The sequence below is a fragment of the Colletotrichum abscissum genome, assembly GCF_030869225.1.
Source record: "Colletotrichum abscissum strain IMI 504890 chromosome Unknown Scaffold_10.1, whole genome shotgun sequence".
NCBI lineage: Eukaryota > Fungi > Ascomycota > Sordariomycetes > Glomerellales > Glomerellaceae > Colletotrichum > Colletotrichum abscissum.
The window spans coordinates 1015056-1035550 of NW_026849988.1; the positions used below are offsets into that span (position 1 = coordinate 1015056).

The following is a 20495-nucleotide window of genomic DNA, read 5'->3' on the forward strand; positions in this document are numbered from 1 at the left end:
CCGTGTATCTTGGCCGGTCTCGAAGAAATCGAATTTTCATTGAGTTTGATTATCAATTGCACCATTGCTCACATGGAGTCGAAACGAGTTTCGTCGTGGCAGGTCCGCGCCGAGGCCGGCGAGCCTTTTGCGGTGGTCCGGGTCCGCGACCTTCATAGCACGATCAAAGCCGGCACCGACGCCTGGGGCCGCGGGGGCAAGACGCAGCCAGTAGTTGTCTCCGCCGAGCTGTCAATGTCAGAGCCCTTTGAGGCCGCTTCACTCGCGGACAAGGTCAGCGATGACACGGTGCACTATGGCCTCTTGGCCAAGGCGCTTCTCCGCATACTGGACAACGTGAACCGCTACGAGGACGATTTAAGCCTGGAAAACGCCATGCAGATGATCTGGAACGCGTTGACTGGGTACCACATCTTCGGGTCTGAGGCTGATGGTCTCACGGAGCCGGCATTCCTGAAGGACAAGCTGCCCAGAATTCGCTACCTGGATATCTCCCTCGCCCTACCAAAGGCATCGCTGCTCGGTAGTAGCGTGAGCCGGTCTTACTCCTTGGCCCATGGCTTCCATAATGGTACCCAGGTATGGGCGGTGTACAGCTCAAGTCTACGCATCAACGAGCTGCGCGTGCCTACGCTCATTGGAGTCAATGACAACGAGAGACTAGCGAGGCAGGTTGTCGTGGTCAGTATCGAGATCGAGGGCTACATTGGAAGGGCGGATAATTACGTCGAGATCGAGTCTTTCGTTGTAAAGGTTTGTGACTTCTTCTTCCTCTTATTCGCCGTCTTGATAGTTCTTCACTCCGTCTACATATATATGGATCATTGCTGACTCAAGTCGTGGTACCAAAAGATTCTGGGCGACTCTTCCTTTGAGACGCTTGAAGCCCTCGGTCCCGCTATCACTACGGGGATCAGGCGGTGCTACCAAGAACGATCAGATATTCATGAGCCTCTCAACAATCCAGCAGACTGGACTATCAAGGTCGTCATGGAGAAGCCGACTGCCATCACCATGGCCGCGGCCTCGTGTGTGGAGTACAGAGAACCGCCTCAGGCAAGGCCATAGTCAAATCCATCGTTTTCGTAAAGAAAGAACCACATCAACTTAAGTCTAACATTGTTCGCTATACCGATGTTGATGGTGAGAGAGCTCACAAAGTTTTCGCTATCGTGCCATCTCTCCCCCTTGATTTGTGCCATTTGCCGTCATGAAATCTCACCCAAACTCCCCCCTTCACCGATCCGTAGGCCTGTCGAGTTTCCTACTACTCATGCCTCAAACTTGTCACATTGGGGCACATCTCCATTGGTAATCTCCCGAATGAACGCGGGATCCGGGTCAAAGAGCATGACGTGGAAATGCTCAACCGCGTGAATGGACTTGAGACTCCGCCAGTTCTTGAACCAAATGACCTAGTCATCATCGTCAGCTTCACTCAAGTCCATATTGCAGGTCCGTTCTGAAGATGGGCACCGCCAAATCATGACAGAGGAGAAGAGAGGATGAAAACTCACAGTATCAGGCTCCGTTCTCGCCCGAAACGTCCCCTCCACAAATCGATCAATCTCCTCCCTCGCTTTCTCTGTCAAATCCCCCGTAGCCGGATTCTCCTCTAGCTCAAACTTTGTCCAAACAACAAGATGTACAATCCGCCCATCAATTCCATACGGCCAATCATTATACAAAATCCTATAATCCCCCTCTGCCTCAAACGGCCTCTTACCCTCAGTAGCCCTCAACGGCTCCTCCCATCCAAGCCGCTGCCTCAGCACAAAGTTCATCACACTCCCATGCTCCTTGATCAGGTGGTGAATAAACAAGCGGTACCGCCTCAGCTCGCTCGGCACCCGCTGGAACAGATCCAGACGGTTCGTCTCGACGAGCCGCCGGACTTCCGTCCACGTCTGCCGGTTGTAGGCCGCGTCGGGCGTGCTCAGGATCCCGACGTCCTTGGCCGAGAGGTTGCGGAGGCCCTCCGGGCACTCGTCTGTGCGGCGGTCCGTGGGGACGTTGACTTGCCAGTACGGCAGCGCCGTGGCTGCCGGGCCGGAGAGGCTGCCCATGATTTCCGTGTGTTGTGTGTTGTTTGTGGTTTGTGGTTTGGTTGTGGGAGGTGTTTTTCTGGCTCAATTGACAAGGTCAGGGGTTCTGTCGAGTAACTTCAAGGTGGTGTATCTCGTATTCAATGCAAAAAGAGGATGGATGTCGTTGTCACCGAGAAAGGGGAAGTAGTCCACGAAGCTAAGAGAGAACGGCGATCTGGACGCTTGCAGGGCTGTCCACGGTTGTCAAAGGACAAGACGGCGAATAAGACCTCTTTACCATATAGGGGGGTGGCCCGCACTATTTAGCCTCTTGTTGCCCGTAAAACGGAGTGCCAATATGCCCGCATCAAAAACCTAACAAATCTTGCTTTCGGTGAACCCGTTCTTGCCTACAAAATGCAAAATGTTGCTGCTATTCCATGAAGCAAGAAAGAAATGCATGGAGGCGTAGACTATCAGTCGGAAACCGGCAGCCCACCAAAACCATGCATCCGGCGGCAGCATCCCACGTCGAGACCCCCCCTCCCCTACCTTACCCCCCGGATTGCGCCCGCCCGCTGTGGTGTCCGGAGTAAGGACAGGCATGTAACCGCGCGCATTGTGCACTTCAATTTTTGTTTTTGTTGTGCTTCTCATGTTGCCTTTTCAGATTTCTTTTTCTTTGTCTCACCGCTACTCGTTGCTAGTCGGTTCTGGACCACTCCACACGGAAATGCAGGTCCAAGCTACCGGCAGACCGCAGACGTTACACACAAACGGTCCTCGATGGACCATGCCAAAATCCACGGCAATCCACAGGGTTCAGACGGGGACATAGCCAATGCAAGTGCAAGTGGAGGTCAACGAAATGCACACGCATGGTTTGAGGTGCCTTAATAAAATACTATTGAGTTTGTTCTGCCGCTGCCACAGATACCTTATGCAGACGCCGCCTTTTTGGGGGGAATGATCATTGGTTTCTCTCTACTGTTCCATCTCGCCTCCAGATTGTCCTCTTGTGATGATTCTCAATGCATCGTGACATCTGACTGGAATGTGCTCAAAATACAAAACCTGCAAAAAAAGCCACTTAGTGCTCAAGCAGGCGCAAGCTACCCTGCACAACGACGTTCTCGAGGATGGATCCAGGAGGCACATCAATAGTGCTGCCTTCCGTCGCAACAATGATGACGGTACCCTTGAGTGTGACGCCACGGCCGAGGTTGACGGCACCAGTGATGGTAAGGTGGTCCAACTCGATGATCTTAGGGATAGAGGGGATGTGCTTCTGGAAGTCAGAGACCTTCTTGAAGTCGCTACCCAACTTGATGAGAGGAGCGTCACCGAAGCGGCTGGAGCTCATTTGGAGCTGGCCGTGCTTGACGGTGTAGAGATCAGACTTGACGAGCATCAGGTCAGAGCAGGTCTTGACGGGCAAGAAGCGACGACGGGGAACGTTGACACCGTGGGCGTTCTTGAAGTGACGGATGGCAGCACCGACAGCGGTCTCCAGCTGGATGATGGAGATGTCAGACTCGCCCTTCTTGTCACCAGGGATGGTCTTTCCGTTGGGAATGATCTCCATCTCGAGCTCATCGTTCTCGACGACGCGCTTAATGGCCTTGAGGTTCAGCCAGATGTTGTTGGTGTTGAAGTACTTGAACTTCTTAATGGACTTGAACTCGTTGACGTGCTCCTTGGGGACCTGGGCGATCTCGAGAAGACGGACGGATCCCTCGTAGTCGATGATGGTACCACCCTTAACGTCGGCCTTGGTCTTGTTGGTCAACTCCATGATGTACTCAGACTCAGTCTCAACCATGTGCTGGAGGATACGGAGATCGACAACGGCACCCAAGTTATCAACGTTGGACAGGAAGACAACCTCAATACCGCGCTCAATGAGCTTGTCGAGAATACCAGAGTTGTAAAGCGACTCGAAAACGTCACCGTGACCAGGGGGGTACCAGTCGTTAATAGAAGAGTCGGTCTTCTTAGGGACGGGAAGGAGAGAGTCCTTCAGGATTCTGGGGTATCTGGACTGGTTGAAGGTGAGGATGTCGACGTTGTGGCCCTCGTACTTCTTGATGATGGAAGCGGTGTCCTCATCGGTGTTGAATGAGTTCATGAGGATGAAGGGCACGTTGACATCGTAAGTGCGGTTGAGGTACTCGATCTGGCGGACAGACAGGTCGAGGAAGGACATGCCGTCACGGACCTCGATGACTGACTTGGGGCCGACACAGCCCATGGAGGTACCGAGACCACCGTTGAGCTTCAGGACGGCAAGCTTGTTGAGGAACTGAACGGACTCGGAGTTGGCGAGGTCCTCGTAGTCAACAACCTGGCCCTGGGCGGGGGGAGCAATACGGTCCCAGTCGCTATCACACTGTTAGCTGGAAGGCTATTTGTATCGCAGGTTCCTGTTGTACACTTACACGGCGTTGCCCTTGGCCTTGTCGTTCAGGTAGCGACGGAAGAGGGCGAAGAAGTTGTCCATCTCCGTCTCGAACAGCTGGAAGATGATTAGAACTCGTGTTCCCAAGATTACAGTTGGGGTGGATTTTTTTGCTTACCTTCTTCTGCTCGGGGTCGGTGACGGTCTCAGAAAGCTGGGTGAGGGCATTGCGCATCTGGGCAGCAGCAACGCTGGTGGAAGTGTTCTCGAAAGCCTGGACTTGAAGTCAGCCGCGCATTCACGAAGAAGGGACTAAGTCCTGCAATGGAAGCTTCTCAAAGTGGGGAATGCTTTGAAGCTATCGTCGAGTGATCCGCTGCGGGGCCCTGCGACCAATGTGGCCAGCTTGCTGCTACCCCTGACAGGCATCGTAGAGCTTGTTGCCGGGGAGAGAACAGCGCACACCGTACCGCCCAGGTTGTCTCCTTCAGCCATGTCAAGCCAGCAAATGTCTTTGGAGGTATTTGGCGTCTCACGCATTGACGATGCTGTACCGTGCCGTTTGGGACTGGCCCAGCCGCGGCCGTCGAGGTAAAGCAAGTAGCCAAGCGTCGTACGACATCTCTGGTATTCGACATGGAAGAAGTGACACAAGCTAGCAGGTATGGCGGTTCTTGAACTGCACAAGGCCGTGTTCTGTCTGTCTCGGGACAAAGCAGGCACCGGTCGCGGTACTCGACATGCCTCGCTCAAAGGTGCACTGAAAGAAAAGGGTGGATAGAGTATGTACCATGTGGGATCTCGTCTTGCCGTGGTGACGGGAGCTGAACTCCTCATCGCTCTTGCCCTGGCCGCCGAGGGGGGACTTGAGGTGGGTGGGAAGAGCGCTCTTGATCGCTTGAGCCATTGTGAAGGATATTTGACGCGATTCGCGGTGTGAAGCTGAATATGCTGAGAAAATGTCAATGGATTGTACCGAAGCAAAGAGCGAAATTGTAGTCTATCGTAATTTTTTTGTAGGTGTAGAAGGGACGGTGTGGAAAAGGAGAGGGAAAAACAAGCGGTGATTTCGAGGACGGCGGGGTAGTGCCTACATTGACAGGGGATTCGCCGTAGGATTTGCGGCGAAAAAGATTGCTGGTAGCTCAAAGTGTTCTGTGTAGCCTGACGTAATTTGTGAGCTTCTCCATGTGATATGGGAGAGGAAAAATAAAGCAAGGTGCGGAATGAGGCAGGTCGGCGGAGGGAAAGCAAGGTACTCCCGCCGTGAACGAGAGCTGGGGGGAAGGGCGGGGGAGGTACCAAGATGGCGAAATTGGTAGAGAGAGGCAAAGTGAGGTGCTTCGGAAGCAAGATCAGAACTGCAATCTGCTTGGTTGGAGCAGATAGAGTGCGGTTGCGGTGATCGGCGGTACCTTGGGGTGAAGAAGGGTTGGAGGGGAAGCAGGTGGCGGGCAATTGGGGATGGGAGTCCAGGTGAGGTACTTACAGTAATAGCAACAGCAACGAGCGAATGTGGTCGAGAATCTAGTTGGGATGGAGAGGGGAGGAAGAGGAATAGAATATATAAAAAAAGGAGAGCCGTCAAAAGGAATCAGAGACAGGCAGGAGGCGGCCGGGCATTTGGCTTTATAGCGGTGATATCACTGTGGGAACCCAGTCGATTCGCATTTGCCAATTTTCATTTTATCTCGTTCCCCCCGTTCGAGGAGGAGACAGCCACGCACGGGGAGGGGCGCCTGTCACTGGAGACACCCAATGGTCGACACACCTGAGGTCGAAATGCTGGGTGCTGAGATGGGCAGTCACCGTCAATAACCTTGCCTTCCAGGTTCCTTCCTCACCTCCTTCTCGAACCCGATGCCATATACGAAGTAGGTACGTACTTTGTGCCTTCCACCCCTCCACTACCTACCTACCTTACCTTAAGGTACCTTACGGAGTACTACCTTATGTACCTCATCCCACCTTGCCTTCACACCTCAACTTGTGCTGGCTTGTTTTTATTTCGCGATATCTGTACATCATTCACCACACAGCACAGCACGCCTTCTAGTCACATGGGCATTGTCTTTTTTTCTTTCTCCTCTTTTCCTTCTGACTCAATGCTCGTTTGCTCGTACTCGTCTCCGATATGAGGACAGACAGGAGAACAATCAAAGCAAGCTTCGAGACCCAAAACATTTCCCAACCCACCTAACCAGTCCCCGAAGCTAATGCTCTGTTCCTGATATCGCCCACCCAAGCCATTCCAGTCCACCTTTCCTCGACTGCAACCCACTGACCTTTGGCCTGGCCACGGCTTTCTCAGCACCCCTGTGGCGCTTCAGACTAGTGACGCCTAAACGAGAGAAGCGGCGGCTGCAGCTGTAGCTGGCTCGCATAAGTGGCAAAGAAGGAGGCGCGGAGAGAGCGAGAAAAAAAATCAACAACAGCAGTCTCCGGAAGCACGTCGTTGTTTTTATCAAGAATCGGGGGTACACAAACAGATACGGAGATGCAGATCATCAAAGGGTGCGGATAACGGCCAAATCTGCAAGGCGCTGCGACCAACCATCCCACTTCATCCAATCTACATACTCCAGGAAAAGCCAGAGACGACACCGGGAAGGCCAATGCTCAGACATACAGGAGCAGTATCTGAGCCACGATGCTGGTCAACCGTCAACGTCTTCCGTCCGGGCAGAAATGAAGTTCTGTCCTTCGGAGTCCCCATTCACCACCTCCAACCTCATCTCAAGTTCCAGCAACAGTCCGCGGCCACGGCCGCCCACACGCTGCTTCACGGAACAGCCGTCCGAACAAGTACCTCCCGGCGATGCATGCACTAAAAAAGGTGCGAGTCTCCATTCACTGCGGAGTCAAACCGTCTCCGCGACAAAGTCGCTCGTCTTGAATGGATATCCTGAAATATCACACCCCCACCAACCAACATCCTCGCCAGCTGTAAGATGAGCTGGACCTGCCCTCCCACTGTACTTCCAACCATATTCCCCCTAAAATCCCAACCACTTTGCGGAGTCCTTGTCTGCAATAAGGCGGGACACGACACCTGATGTACCCATTTCTTCACCTACTTTACCTCAGAGAACCCGCCCCCCACCTGGGGAAACGTTACGGTGTGCTGCTCGCATTGCAATAGCTTCCAAGTTCGTCGGACCTACTCGTGGTCACAAAGACTTTGACGCGCACCTTCTTTCATGTTTTTTGTTTGAAAACCGAGCAAGGCTGAGAGCCCATCTCAAAGGAGGACCAAGCGGTGCGGTGTCCGCCTTTTCTCGCCGACGTCCCTCCATCAATGGCGCTATTCGTCAAAGATAGTCGGCCGAGCTGAACGCTCAATGGCCGGACTCGCCTACGCTTCACACACCTCATCGCCCATCGCTCAACAATAGGAGTTGCCACCACCCTGAACTTCCCGACTTCGCTAAATTGATCGGGACCAAAAGTGCTCAACTCGGCGCCCTTTTCTTCAAGCAGCCGGCTTTCCGCCTCAGTATCAAACAAGAATCGCCGTGCCATTTACCTTCTGGTCCCCAGTCTTCGTCACAACCGGAGCCGATTTTGTAGCCAAGCCGGCCTTCTTCGGAATCTTTCCCGAATAATCGCTCTTCAAATTCCCAAATGATCCAACCATCGGGTTTCTGATAATGTTCGTTGAACCGAAAATAAAACACACAACCCCTGAATGCCGGCATCTGCGCCCCGGGCGGGCCAATTCCCACTTGGCTTCTCGTTTTAGTCAGTTCCCAACCGGCTCAAAGGAGGACGGCTATTCCGCACCCACACGAAGGCTATCCCGCACCCATACTAGGCTCGTTCAGGGAAATAGTGGGCGAAGTAGGTAGCTACCATACCAATTAGTTCTAGCTAACTCTAGCAGCTAGGTTACTCGCATATTAGCCTAGGTAACGTAATTATATAATTATTATAGTACTTTTCTATTAACTATATTAGGATAATTTTATATAGATTTAACTACCTAATTTCTACCTTTCTATATTTCCCTTAAGCTTCTATTAATAAATCTAATAGATAATTCGATTAACGACCTCTTCGCAAGGGTTCGGCTATATTAATAAGACCTTAGCTATAGGGTAAATAAGCTAAAGTTAAGAAAGTAGCAAAACGGCTCCTTATTATGCTTAGATCTCGTATATAAGCGTAGTAGTTAACCGCGGCCGTTAGTAACTAAGTAGTAGCAAATAACAACGTTAAAAACGGGCTACCTGTAAAGGGCTCGTATATACTAATACCCTAACCTATAGGATAGGTATAGGGTAAGTATAATATATAATAAGTATAACTACGAATCGCTAATAACGGAATTGTACTTATTGAGCCGGGTCTTCCGCGAGCTAAGTTAATAAGAGCTTAGTACTAAGGTAGTTAGTATACGAGTAAAGTTATTATTAGTAATTAGAAAACTTATTTTTATTTATATTACTACCTAAATTCGTAATTCTATAAGTATACTCGTTAAATAGCGCGACGTTAAGAATACTTAGTAAAAGCTATAGCGGGATAAGTATAGCCCGCTCTCTTTAATATAAATCTTTTTATAAGAGCTTAATGCGAACGACGATATAGTATTTTTAATAATTTACTATAGCCTAACGATGGGAAAGATCGATAGCGTATTTTAGATATATATATAGTACTTTAAGATATAAAAAAGGAATCCTAAATTGCTTATAATAGATAATACTTATAAAGTTAGTAATTATATAGTTAAAAGTTATTAAGACTTACTAAGAGTATAAGTTAACTACTTTAATATACTACTCTTTTAAATTAATAATACGACTTCTATCTATACTATATTTAACGCGGCCTTTTACTTCGTATTAAGTAAAGACGCAAAAACGTTCGAATAAGTACTAAGCTAGTTAAAATTAGTATATAAAAAAAGAGAAATTCCGTAGCTAAAAATAATTATTACGGACTTCGATAATATACTAAAAAAAGCGGTAAGGGTAGTATTTTTAAATATACCGTAGCAAATCTACTTTTAGTATATCCTTAAAAATATAGTATTAAATATTAAATAGAAATAGGATAGTATATATAAGGAGGAACCCGTAGCTACTTAGGATTTTTATAAAGCTACTTCCGAGCCTTGCCTAACGGCGCCGGAAAATCCCTTACTAAGCGCCGGATTTAATTTACTTAGTAAGTCGCTAGAATAATTAGAGGGCTCTAATTAGCCTAATTTTATTAGTATAGTTTTAGTAAATTTTTAAAAGTTAACCGACTAGGTAGAGATTATAAAAAGTAAGGATCTTACGGCTAGCCCGCTAAGTTAATTTTTAACTTACGAATTACCTTAACTAACGTAGCCCGTTAATAACGATTATTTACCCTTAATTAATTTACTAATTCTATTACCTCCGCGGCCCTTAATTATACTAATTCTATTATTAAATTTATATAAGTAAACGCCCGATAGAATTCTCGAGGCTTAGTGCGCGTACGTTTACGCTAGGACGGAAGAAGATTTTAACTATTACTAGGCTATATTATATAAACTCTTCGATCTTACGTAGCCACGAATCGTCTTATACCTCGAGGCCGTCTACGTACCCTTTTATAAGTAATTTTATACTTATTACGTTAGTTACTTACGGAATTACGGTCTTAAAGTCACGTCGCACATAGAGTCTACCTATACCGAATTAAAGTCGTACTTACGTAATCGGCTCTTTAGTCTTAACGGTCTTTAACTTATTATTATTAAAATAGTCCGCGTAAAAGAATTACGATTTAAAAAAGAAGTGGGTAAATAAAAGTATCGTATTAAAGTAGGCTATAATAATATACTAATAATAAAGAATTTTCTATTAATAATCTCTTTTTGAGTACTCGATTAAATCTAGTATTAATTACGTATTACTAATAAGGTCTTTCGTAACTAGTCTCGTACGAAGCGCCTACTTTCTTATACTAGTACCTTCTCGAGCTAATAGGGCCTACCGTGCCGCTACGACCTCTTTAACTATCTAAAGTTAAATAACCCGGCTCGGTTACTTACGAGAGATAATATTAACTATTACTAGTAGTTAGATTAGGATCTAGTACGTTAATATTAATACTTTTACTAAAAAAACGTTAACTAACCTTTTTTACCCTATTTTAGCTTACGATTATTACTCTCCGTAAAGTAACCCGTGAGGCTAACCTAGAAGTAATTAGGTTACGTATTAACTATTAATAGTCTACCCCGATTATTACTAACGATAATACCCTCTATAGTAAGCCTACTGCACCCTTTTAGAGTTAGAATATTACCCTTAGTTTATATAATAATTTTACTTCGAAAGAGCCCTCCGCTTTTAAATACGACCTACTACCGTATCGAAGTACTACCCTTACTCTTATACTAGCCCCTACGTAGCTACGAAAAAAGCAGAAGACTACTGCTAAGGCTACTAACGAGTAATTAGTTAATATACTACGAGATACTATTACTTCTACTATTAATACCTAATTTAACTCACGGCTTAGCGAGTTAATTACTAAAATAGCGAGACTTTAGCAGCCTTAACTACTACCGTAGTACTCTTTTTAGTAGTCTTACTACCCTTATAACGTACCCTTTCCATTAAATTAGTAGTAGTACTACTACTTCGTAGCCTCGTTAATACCTCTACCGTAGCTATAATTAGGGTAATTAGGCTAACAGTATAGTAAGTAGTAGGGGGGTAACTAGCAGAATTAGCCATAGGGCAGCTAGCAAAATTAGCCTAGCCCGAGCCCGAGTGGGCAATAGTAGCAATTCTAGTATTATAATAGTTAATTTAGTAAATAATTACACATTAAGTAGTTATAAACTCGCAATTATTAACGTAGTAATTTCTATAGTAGTATTACTACTAAAATCCATATTAAGGCTGTGCTACCCCAGTTTTTACTAAATAGAGCCTAGTATGGGTGCGGGATAGCCTTCGTATAGGTGCGGAATAGCCGTCCTCGGCTCAAAGGGGAGGGATCTATCAAAACCCATCCCGCCTGGTCGGAAGTTTGATTACATACTGCTACCCTGTGGGCCGGATTGTCCAAGACGGATATCTCGCAGAACACGGATACAGAATCCCTTTCCGACGCGATCATCTATCTCATCTGTGGCGGTGGCCCATTCACGATGAAAGGGAGCTAAGGAGACTTTGACGTGTTGTCGGCCATCGCCCGGACTCTACTATCTTGTACTAACTCTTTCAGCCCGGCAAGCCAAACTCGCGGGCGTCCATTCAGCCTGATCAGACACGACGCCGTCGGCTGTCATGCGAAAGACCCCTGTTCTCACATATGTCTTTCAACCTGTTATGTAAGCGCAATTTGCGCTTTTTGACGCCATTTTCAATAATCGCATTCTTCACCCGGATCTCGAACTCTTTTGCCCATGCTCATCCTTGTCTAATAAGCAATATGTTGCAAATTCCAGGTTGCGCTGATTTACCTCCACCGGGGTGGTTAGTGAAGTAATGAAACGAAACAATGAGCCAAATGTCATCACCAGGGGCCGTAACCCCAAATAGAAACAGGCGGCGGACGGGAAGCCTCAGTCCGTATCTGCACTTGGACTGGATCGCAGACAAGGCCGCCCCATCAAATGAGGCTCTCCGATGCGTCCCACGTGGGGGGAAGGGGAGGAAGCCCAGACCACACCACAACGCCCAGAAGTTGAACCCCCATAGGACGCAGTGGGTGGATGATCGGGAAGCAGCAAAGTACAACAGCGGCGACTTTGAAGACTGATGAACGTTGCGGTCTGTACGTGTGTCAGAGTAATCGTACAGAAATCGCTATTATGTTGGGGTAAAATACAAGACAATCGGCCACAATGTAGCTAAAAGCGTATCGAGGAGTTGGTCTGCCATTGGCTCGATATCACCGCCTGCGAGGTTCTATTGAGCCTCGACGTAGTCTTTGAGGTAATGCCTGTACCCATGGTTTTCCGGATAAAGAATACGAAAAAAGCGGTAGTGTTCATTGTCAACGGTTCGAGGAAGGCCTTGAGACTTGCAGATACACGCTGCTTAACACCTTTCCTGGGCTCTTGTGCGTTAAACTTAGCCGCGCAGTCTTTAAACAAATATAGACAACACATCCAGTCAAGTGGGTGACACAATTGTTTGCCGCTCGATACTGCTTCGGCGATTATTTCCCGTGTTCTATATATTTCTCACATAATACGGTTTAGAAAGCGCAGTATGGTGATGACAATGATAGTAATGGTAATAAGGTGGCAAGTCTTGCGTTCACCAGCATCCTGTTTGTTACCTCCTTGCCAGTCCCGACACGCCGGCACATTGGACGTGACATTTATAGTATTCTGCATGATCCAGCTCGCCAATGAAGTTACGTGTGGTGCATAGCTCAAGTTCTAGTTTACTGTTACTTGTCTTTTTTTTTTTCTACCTTGACTCTCATCGCAAGGAGTCAGAGTATACGACAGACGGTTGTGAAGAAGGAAGATTGTGTCTATTTCGGTTTCCGTGCGTGTATTATGCCAGCTGTGACATTGATCTCGCCCAAAAAAAACGCCTGGTCCTTCCTCGGTGATGGGATCTCTCGTTCACGAGGACCCTCGCTCTAATAATCAAGCTACCAAACGCCGCCCACCTGAACCTCCAAAGAAGGGGTATAAACGCTCGAATCACACCGCCGTCTCGTTATCTTCCCAGTAAGGTACGATGCCTTATTTCTTCTTCTGCTTTTCCATGTTCTCCGTACAAACGGGGCAGTACCACGTCCCGTTCGGCTCGCTCTTGAGGCCGACGCACGACCAGTGGAACCACTCGTAGGGGCAATCCTCATTGTCGCACGCCACCATGTCGCCGAAGCTGACATTCTGGCACGTGCAGTATTTCTTGTCGTCGCCAGCCTCGTCATCCTCGGCGTCGAGCATGCTGTCGTCGCCTTCGCCGTCCTTGCCGTCGCGCGCGGGGGTACCACTCGTACGGTCTACGCGGCTCCTGTGGTCGCCGTCGTCGCCGCTTCCACTCTCAGCATCCGATAGCTCACTATCTGCCGTCGAGGCTGGAGAGTTGCGGCTTCCGGCCTTTTTCACGCGGGACAGGGACGACTTGTTGCTGCTGATCGGCTTCTTCCGGCCTGCGCCGCTCGGCGTCCCTTTCCGTATGCCCGAGACGCTCGATGCCTTTGTGGACGACGATCTAGGCCCTGCGCTGCCCGCTCGCACCGTGCCGTTCGGTCCAGGCGTAGATCCCTTCGGTGTTCCTGGACCTAGTGACGAGTGCCTAGCCAGATTGCTCGACGTCGCAGGAAGAGCACCCAGTCCGGAGACGGAACGCGGTCCTCTCTTTGGCGCGCCGCTCCCCGGCCCTGCCGAACTCTCCCGAGCCTGGCGGTTCATTATCATGCTAGCAGCAGGCGTCGCGGGGGCCGAGGAAGCGTGCTGCTGGGACTGGGCGTTGCGGATCTGGGGGTTTCCTGCGCGGGCCGTGACCGGACTCGACGAGTTGACGATCGGATTCAACGGCGTCGCGGTAATGGCAGAGGCGACGAGGTGGCTCGCGGGGTTGATGGATCGGCTTGACGGGGCAGAGTGGTTCGCGGCGCTGGGCCGGATGAGGGAGGGGCATTCGTCGGGTTCGTTGAAGCCGGGCTCGGCGCGGTCGTATAGCATCTTGATGTGTTGATCGAGGTTTCGCAGATGCTTGTCCATGATGATCTGCAGCTTCTGCGTCAGGGCGATCTTCTCCGTGGCGAGCTGGTCGGCACGGATGAAGTTGTCGCGCATCTGAGATCGCATGCCCTGCTCGCGCGGGTTCGTCTCGTGGCTGCCGTTCGCCCTGATCCATTTCTGTATCTTTCCATCGCGGTCCTCAATCAGCTTGACGCAGTCGCCATACTGCCGGTCCCTGTCGGCGATCTCATCCTGCAAGAAGCGAATCTCTTCTGGAAGGTTCTGAACGCGGTTGAGCCAGTCGTCGAGGATGATGGCCGGGTCGAGGGCCTCGGCCGTCGGCATCCTCCTGACGAAGTCGATGGACAGATCGTCTCTAGGCATTTTGCGTGTTAACGACGGTCCCAGTATAGATATGTACCCTTCGTTGAGTAAACAAGCGGCTGGGATCTATTCTAGCAGGCAGACGAAACGGCGCACGCCCAGCAAGAACCACAGAGACGGATCAGGAGCAGGATGTATATGAAGCCGAAAGCAGGGTTCTTGCTAGAGACAGGACGAGGACGAGGACGAGGACGATGATAGGTCGAGGGAGGTAGAGGAAGCAACAAAGGTCTCGTGAACCAAAGTCATCGAGATTAGGATGGGAACTATGCGAGGTAAGAGGGATCGGGGCAGAGCAGAATAGAGGATATGTGGAGTGTAAGGTATAGAGCAGAAAGCCGGCAGTAGGTGGGAATAGTGGCACGCAGGGTGACGGGGCGGGGCGGCACGGCACGTCCGCCGACGGGGTGGGCTGACCGAGAGGGCAGAGGACCACTGGTGATATATGCCTTGGCTGCACTTGCCCTTTGGGAAGGCGATGACAGAGGAGTCTTGGACAGGAGAGACTTTGATAAACAGAGACCCCGGCCACGATCTTCCGCAACGAATAAAGTGACTAGCTTGGCTCACCTAAAAGGAACTGGAGACCGGAAGGAGAAGGGGGCGTCGAATCGACAAGAGAGCTCTCTCTAATCGATTTCTCACCAGCTGCGGCAGGCGAGTCGAGCGTCGAACGATCGAGTCGAGGCGAGGCGAGGCGACGTACGGGCCCTGGCTCGTGATCCCGGAATGTATTTTATTCACGGAGTAATGAAAATTCCCTCGCTGGATACGGATAGAGAGATGAAATTTTCTCGGATGCGCGTGGATGTGGGGTGGAAGAGGCTGGAATCACGTTTGTGCAGCGTGGTGGTCCAGTTCCAGTTGGATTCGGGTGGTGTCAGTGTCACCGGTGGGTGGGCAAGTTTGCGAGGTCCAGCTGGTCATGGCACTGTCCACTGACAGCGAGACGAGCTGAGCGGAGACGGGAGTTTTAGCCTCCGGTTTCCATGCTAATGGAGGTGCCATGGTGCGTTCAGGCTGCAGGTCCATGTGCTCAGGCGAACCTTGAGTCATTTGAATTGATTGGGCACCTTATGGATAGTGGATCAGAACGCATTTGATTGGGTCCAATTTCAATGTCTCTCGCAGAGTCGCAGGTACCTTTCGAGCATCTGAGGATTTGTTCAAGATTCCAGCCTCGAGAAACCAGATTCGGATAGACTCGTTCCTCATAACGCATTCATGACAGAAAGTAAAGATACAAGCAACGCACGAGAGAAACCTTACATCCTTGGAGGCTAAGGTACTCTCTCCAAGTTCAGACAGATTCGAAAGTTTTGAAAGATGTGTTGACAAGGTTTCTCGAGATTTCTTGCATGTACCAGAAGGTCAAGCCACAATGAGGCTGGTGCACTCCAGCCATTCTGGGGAAAGCGTGGCCAAATGCGCCCAAGGTGGCTGGTCTTTCCAATGGAGGGAAACCTTGCTTCGCTTCAGCAGGGGCCCACCTAAGGTACCGGCTTCCTCCCCCGTCGCCTGCCACATGAAAGTACTATCCAATTATGAAGCCAGCCCTCGAACGAAACCTCGCAAATACATCACGAATCAACGTTGAATCACCAACCGACAACCTCACGGACGACTCTGGAAATTAACGCAGATACCAACAATTGCACCCCAACCCAGTAGGACCATCGAAGACTCACGACTTTGTCCTTGCGACCACCTCTGACTCAACCAGCAATACCAGCCATCCATTCTACCATTGCTGAGTAAAACTCATCTCAGTCGGCCAGCCCAGGACCCCACCAGTCACATTCGACAACAATCGAGACTCATCGTGAGCTTTGTCCCGGCCGCTCCGGCGGGAAGCCCGTCGCTTGCCATCATGGACACAGACGCGTACCGATTTCGTGTCCCCAAGCCGAATTATTTGCCTCACAGGACCGACAAGGACGACATCGTCGAAGAATACGAGCCTCTCGGCCAAGCCAGTGAGCTCGACAACGCCAAGTACTTCGCGAAATGCAAGCGCATAGCTGAGGAGTCTGGCATCACACGACCAAAAGGCTACAATGTCTCTTTTCATTGCAATCCCGAAATGGAGAAGCACCACTTCGGCCAGACTCATCCTATGAAACCCTGGAGACTTACCCTTTCCAAGAGTCTCATTTATTCTTACGGCATGTCTTTCGCCATGGACAACTACATCGCCCGCGCTGCCACATACGAAGAGCTCAACGATTTCCACTCGGACGACTACTTGGACTTCCTGGGCACCGTCCTGCCCGAGCCTGTTCCTAGGGACGTTGAGAACGCTAACCCCGATCTTAAGTTTAATCTGGGCGGCTCCGACTGTCCTCTGTTCGAAGGCCTCTACGACTACTGTTCCATGTCAGCAGGCGGATCTCTTGATGCTGCGCGCAAAATATGTTCCAACCAGTCCGACATTGCCGTATCATGGGGAGGCGGCTTGCATCACGCGAAAAAGGCCGAGGCGTCTGGATTCTGTTACATCAACGACATCGTCCTGGCCATTCTGCAGCTATTACGGTGCTATCCTCGTGTCCTTTACATCGATATTGATGTGCACCACGGAGATGGTGTTGAGGAAGCATTTTATTCCACCGACCGCGTTATGACGGTATCATTTCACAAATACGATCCTCTCAACTTCTTCCCCGGTACCGGCGGACTGGACGATAATGGTCCTAAGAACGAGCATAACCCAGGCGCGCACCATGCGATCAACGTTCCTCTGAACGACGGCGTCACTGACGACCAGTACAAGTGGCTCTTTGAGAATGTCATTGGCAAATGCATGGAGAAGTTCCGACCTAGCGCTATTGCGCTGCAGTGTGGTGCCGACTCTCTCGCCGGAGATCGTCTAGGACGTTTCAATCTTCAAGTCCAAGGCCATGGTGCCTGCGTCGAGTTCTGCAAATCATTTGGAGTGCCCATGATCCTCTTTGGTGGCGGCGGGTACACTCCCCGCAATGTTGCCCGCGCCTGGGCCTTCGAGACCAGTATTGCCATCGGCTGCCAGGACAAGATCGATCCCATCATTCCGACACACGCTCCTTGGAGAGACCAATTTAGGTATGAGGAGTTGTTCCCGACACTGGAACAGATTCTCGGGGAGCCGCGTGTCAACCGCAACACACGAAAGAAACTGGATGAGGTGTTGCAGCATGTGACAGAACAGCTGAGGTTCGTGCAAGCAGCTCCAAGTGTACAGTACCAGACCATTCCCCCAGACCTGGGCGGTCTGAGAGACGACGTTGAAGCAGCACTCAAAGAACAGCGAGAGGCCGAGAATGACGCTGTGAGGAAACAACGAGAAGAGGCCGTTGGACAAGCCATGGAGTATTGATGAGGGCATAATGGCATGTCACCACAGCGAGGGAGTAGGTGGATACCAAATGGAGTTTAGGGTGTATGAATGATTTCAAAGTCTAGCAATTGGCGTCCTCAACGTCAGGGCGGGCCAGGCGGGAACCTCAGGGACTACTCTTCCAGTACCTTGTTGCTGGGAAACATCAGACGAGTACCAATTGAGTCCCGTATTCGTCCTTGAAGAGACCGAGTCATTACTGCTGCATCAGGATATGTCATCTATGAACACGATTCCTGAGGCGAGCCGCTCATGTGTGATGCTAATGGACTCATCTCAAGGCTTGGCCAAAACCGGATGCAATGAAGGAAACTCTACGACTTGAAAGAATCATCTTACATCAATGATCAGGGCAAACCTGATATTGTGGTTGCCAGTCGTGCGTTGCAATATAGAATAATGGAACCAACCTCAGCAACCCGCCCGGCTCTCATTCGACATTATTCGGCTGCCTAGATAGCGGGGCCTCGGATGAGGACGTATCTCGGCTGCTGCGTCCAAACTTGGCTAGATTCAAGCCGGGCACATTGAGCAATTGTCCAATGGGGAGCAGCAGCGTGATGAGCACCCTTAAGCTTAATCCCCATTTCAAGATTCTCAATTATGCAACGACTTCACCGACGGAGCGTTCCTTTGGGAAAGCAAGTAGAGAGAGGAGGCGGGAGGGGAGGGGGGATGACGGAGCTGGTTTGTCTCTTCATCGGGGAAGAGCAGGTGTTATTGGGATTGAAGTTGTTGCGTCCTTCTGCTTTGTGTGTTTGCGTGTAAGTTTGGCCGGAAAACACTTCCTCAGATTACCGTCGAGGAAAGAAATGGGATCGAATTTACCTCACCTCAACATCAGACGACTGGAAAAAAAGTGAAATACGGGACGATGTCACCCTCGAACCCATGGGGCCATCTATATAGTCTTACACCCCCATCTGGGCCAATATTATGGCCACCGGTCAGCATTTAGATCAGGGCCAAGAAGTGTCTGTCTTCTTCGCTCTTTCAGTATGCGAGGAGCCCAGGATCGCGCCAATCGGCTTCCGCACTGATGCTTAATTGACGCAGAGCCCGTCGTCCTTTGCTGTATTTGGGTGATTCGTACCGACGTTTTCGCTCGTCGATGGCACGCTCCCTTGGCCCTGCATCCTTTCAACTAGCTGCCTAGAGGGAGGGGTGGGGGCCACTTTATATCGATATTGTTCCCGCTTCGTACTGGGATTCACACCCCCGGATCCTGATATAAGTCAGATTTGAAATGTATATAACAACCTCTGCGCTTCTTTCCTTTGGAAGATAGAGAGAGTGTCTGCTACCCGTAGGAACGCGTCAAATCAAGAACTCCAAGTCCGACCCTCGAGTTCCTCCCATCGGGCAACACAAAGATGGTCTCGTCACGACAACTCGCACTCCTTGCCGGAGCCCCGGCCGGCATCCTCGCCCTCGCCGCGCCGCTGCTTCCCCGCGCCGTGGACTACAGCAAGTGGAAGCCCGGCGTCAGCTTCCAGATCGTCCTCCACCACCCCATCTTGGCTGGCAGCACGGCAGACATCGTCCCCGCCAACGCCGACGTCTGGGACATTGACCTGCAGCACGCCGTCGACTACCCCAACATCATTCCCACTCTCAAGGTGAGACGACGTGCCTACCTACCTACCTTAGGCTCAGTACGAGTCACCACGCAGACATGCTAACCAACACACACCACAAAAAGTCGGCGGGAAAAATTGTCATGTGCTACTTCAACGGCGGCGCCCTCCAAGACTGGGACGAAGACCTCGACGCCTTCCCATCCGCAGTCATCGGCTCGCCCCTGAACCCGCCCTACACGGACGAGCGCTACCTCAACATCAAAGACGCCCGCGTCGTGGCCCTCATGAAGGCCCGCCTCGAACGCGCCGCCTCCATCGGCTGCGACGCCGTCGACCCGGACAACATCGACGCCTGGGCCGAAGACGGCGACGACCCGACGGGTTTCAACCTCCAACCGTCCGATTATGCGACGTACATCTCCGCGCTGGCCGCCCACGCGCACACGCTCGACACCACGGCCGGCTCCGGAAGGAAGCTGCTGCTGGGGCAGAAGAATGCGCCGACGATTGCGCCGCAGCTTGCGTCCGTGGCGGATTTCGCGGTGCTCGAGACGTGTCTAGGGACGAGGACGTCGGACGAGGTTGAGCCGTTTTGCGCGGATTTCCAGCCGTACATCGCGGCGGGTAAGCCCGTTTTCCAGATCGAGTACCCGACGAGCGTGCGGGACGACGACTCCATCAGCCAGGTTGATTACAACTACTTTTGCGTCAACAAGAATGGCAACGAGGGGTTCAGCGAGGTGCTGAAGCACGCGAGCGAGCAGGTTGATGGGTGGGGCCAGTTCTGCGGGCTGGGGCTTACGGGGGGTAGGTTTGAGACGCCTACTGTTGATGAGGGGGATGATGAGGAGTAAAAGAGGGAGGTTTCGTGTGAGAGATGTTCATCGAGGGACACACCGAATCGTGATGACTATGGACATGACTTCAATTCTTGTACTTATAGCTTATATCCAGTAGAACATGTACATGCGGGTAACGATATTTCATACAGATCAAAGGACGAAAAGATTCCGCAACTCCGTGCAGGCCATGACACAGAAGCAAACAACCAACGCGAGAATGCCATGTCAGAAAGCCAAAG

The 20495-nt window shown here is 50.6% G+C and overlaps 7 protein-coding genes across 7 annotated transcripts; 3 read left to right on the top strand and 4 right to left on the bottom strand.

Annotated features, from left to right (window-relative positions):
- Positions 1-72: 72 nt before the first annotated feature.
- On the top strand, positions 73-1068 carry CABS01_05265 (FolB domain-containing protein; the record flags this gene model as incomplete). The annotated part of the gene is made up of 2 exons (XM_060538635.1): positions 73-753; positions 838-1068. 2 exons carry the CDS (start codon positions 73-75, stop codon positions 1066-1068), a joined length of 912 nt encoding a protein of 303 aa, XP_060405807.1.
- A 203-nt stretch (positions 1069-1271) lies between these two features.
- CABS01_05266 (uncharacterized protein) lies at positions 1272-2066 on the bottom strand (the record flags this gene model as incomplete). Its single annotated transcript, XM_060538636.1, has 2 exons — positions 1272-1415; positions 1518-2066. The coding sequence occupies 2 exons, from the start codon at positions 2064-2066 to the stop codon at positions 1272-1274; spliced, it is 693 nt and encodes a 230-aa protein (XP_060405808.1).
- A 2395-nt stretch (positions 2067-4461) lies between these two features.
- On the bottom strand, positions 4462-5332 carry CABS01_05267 (UTP-glucose-1-phosphate uridylyltransferase; the record flags this gene model as incomplete). The annotated part of the gene is made up of 4 exons (XM_060538637.1): positions 4462-4542; positions 4604-4699; positions 4819-5049; positions 5216-5332. The coding sequence occupies 4 exons, from the start codon at positions 5330-5332 to the stop codon at positions 4462-4464; spliced, it is 525 nt and encodes a 174-aa protein (XP_060405809.1).
- Positions 5333-13123: 7791 nt separating this feature from the next.
- CABS01_05268 (PHD-finger domain-containing protein) lies at positions 13124-14458 on the bottom strand (the record flags this gene model as incomplete). Its single annotated transcript, XM_060538638.1, has 1 exon — positions 13124-14458. One exon carries the CDS (start codon positions 14456-14458, stop codon positions 13124-13126), a length of 1335 nt encoding a protein of 444 aa, XP_060405810.1.
- Positions 14459-15289: 831 nt separating this feature from the next.
- Positions 15290-15514, bottom strand: CABS01_05269 (uncharacterized protein; the record flags this gene model as incomplete). Its single annotated transcript, XM_060538639.1, has 1 exon — positions 15290-15514. One exon carries the CDS (start codon positions 15512-15514, stop codon positions 15290-15292), a length of 225 nt encoding a protein of 74 aa, XP_060405811.1.
- An 814-nt stretch (positions 15515-16328) lies between these two features.
- CABS01_05270 (histone deacetylase) lies at positions 16329-17813 on the top strand (the record flags this gene model as incomplete). The annotated part of the gene is made up of 1 exon (XM_060538640.1): positions 16329-17813. One exon carries the CDS (start codon positions 16329-16331, stop codon positions 17811-17813), a length of 1485 nt encoding a protein of 494 aa, XP_060405812.1.
- A 1394-nt stretch (positions 17814-19207) lies between these two features.
- Positions 19208-20268, top strand: CABS01_05271 (endo alpha-1,4 polygalactosaminidase precursor; the record flags this gene model as incomplete). Its single annotated transcript, XM_060538641.1, has 2 exons — positions 19208-19453; positions 19537-20268. 2 exons carry the CDS (start codon positions 19208-19210, stop codon positions 20266-20268), a joined length of 978 nt encoding a protein of 325 aa, XP_060405813.1.
- Between the last annotated feature and the right edge of the window lie 227 nt (positions 20269-20495).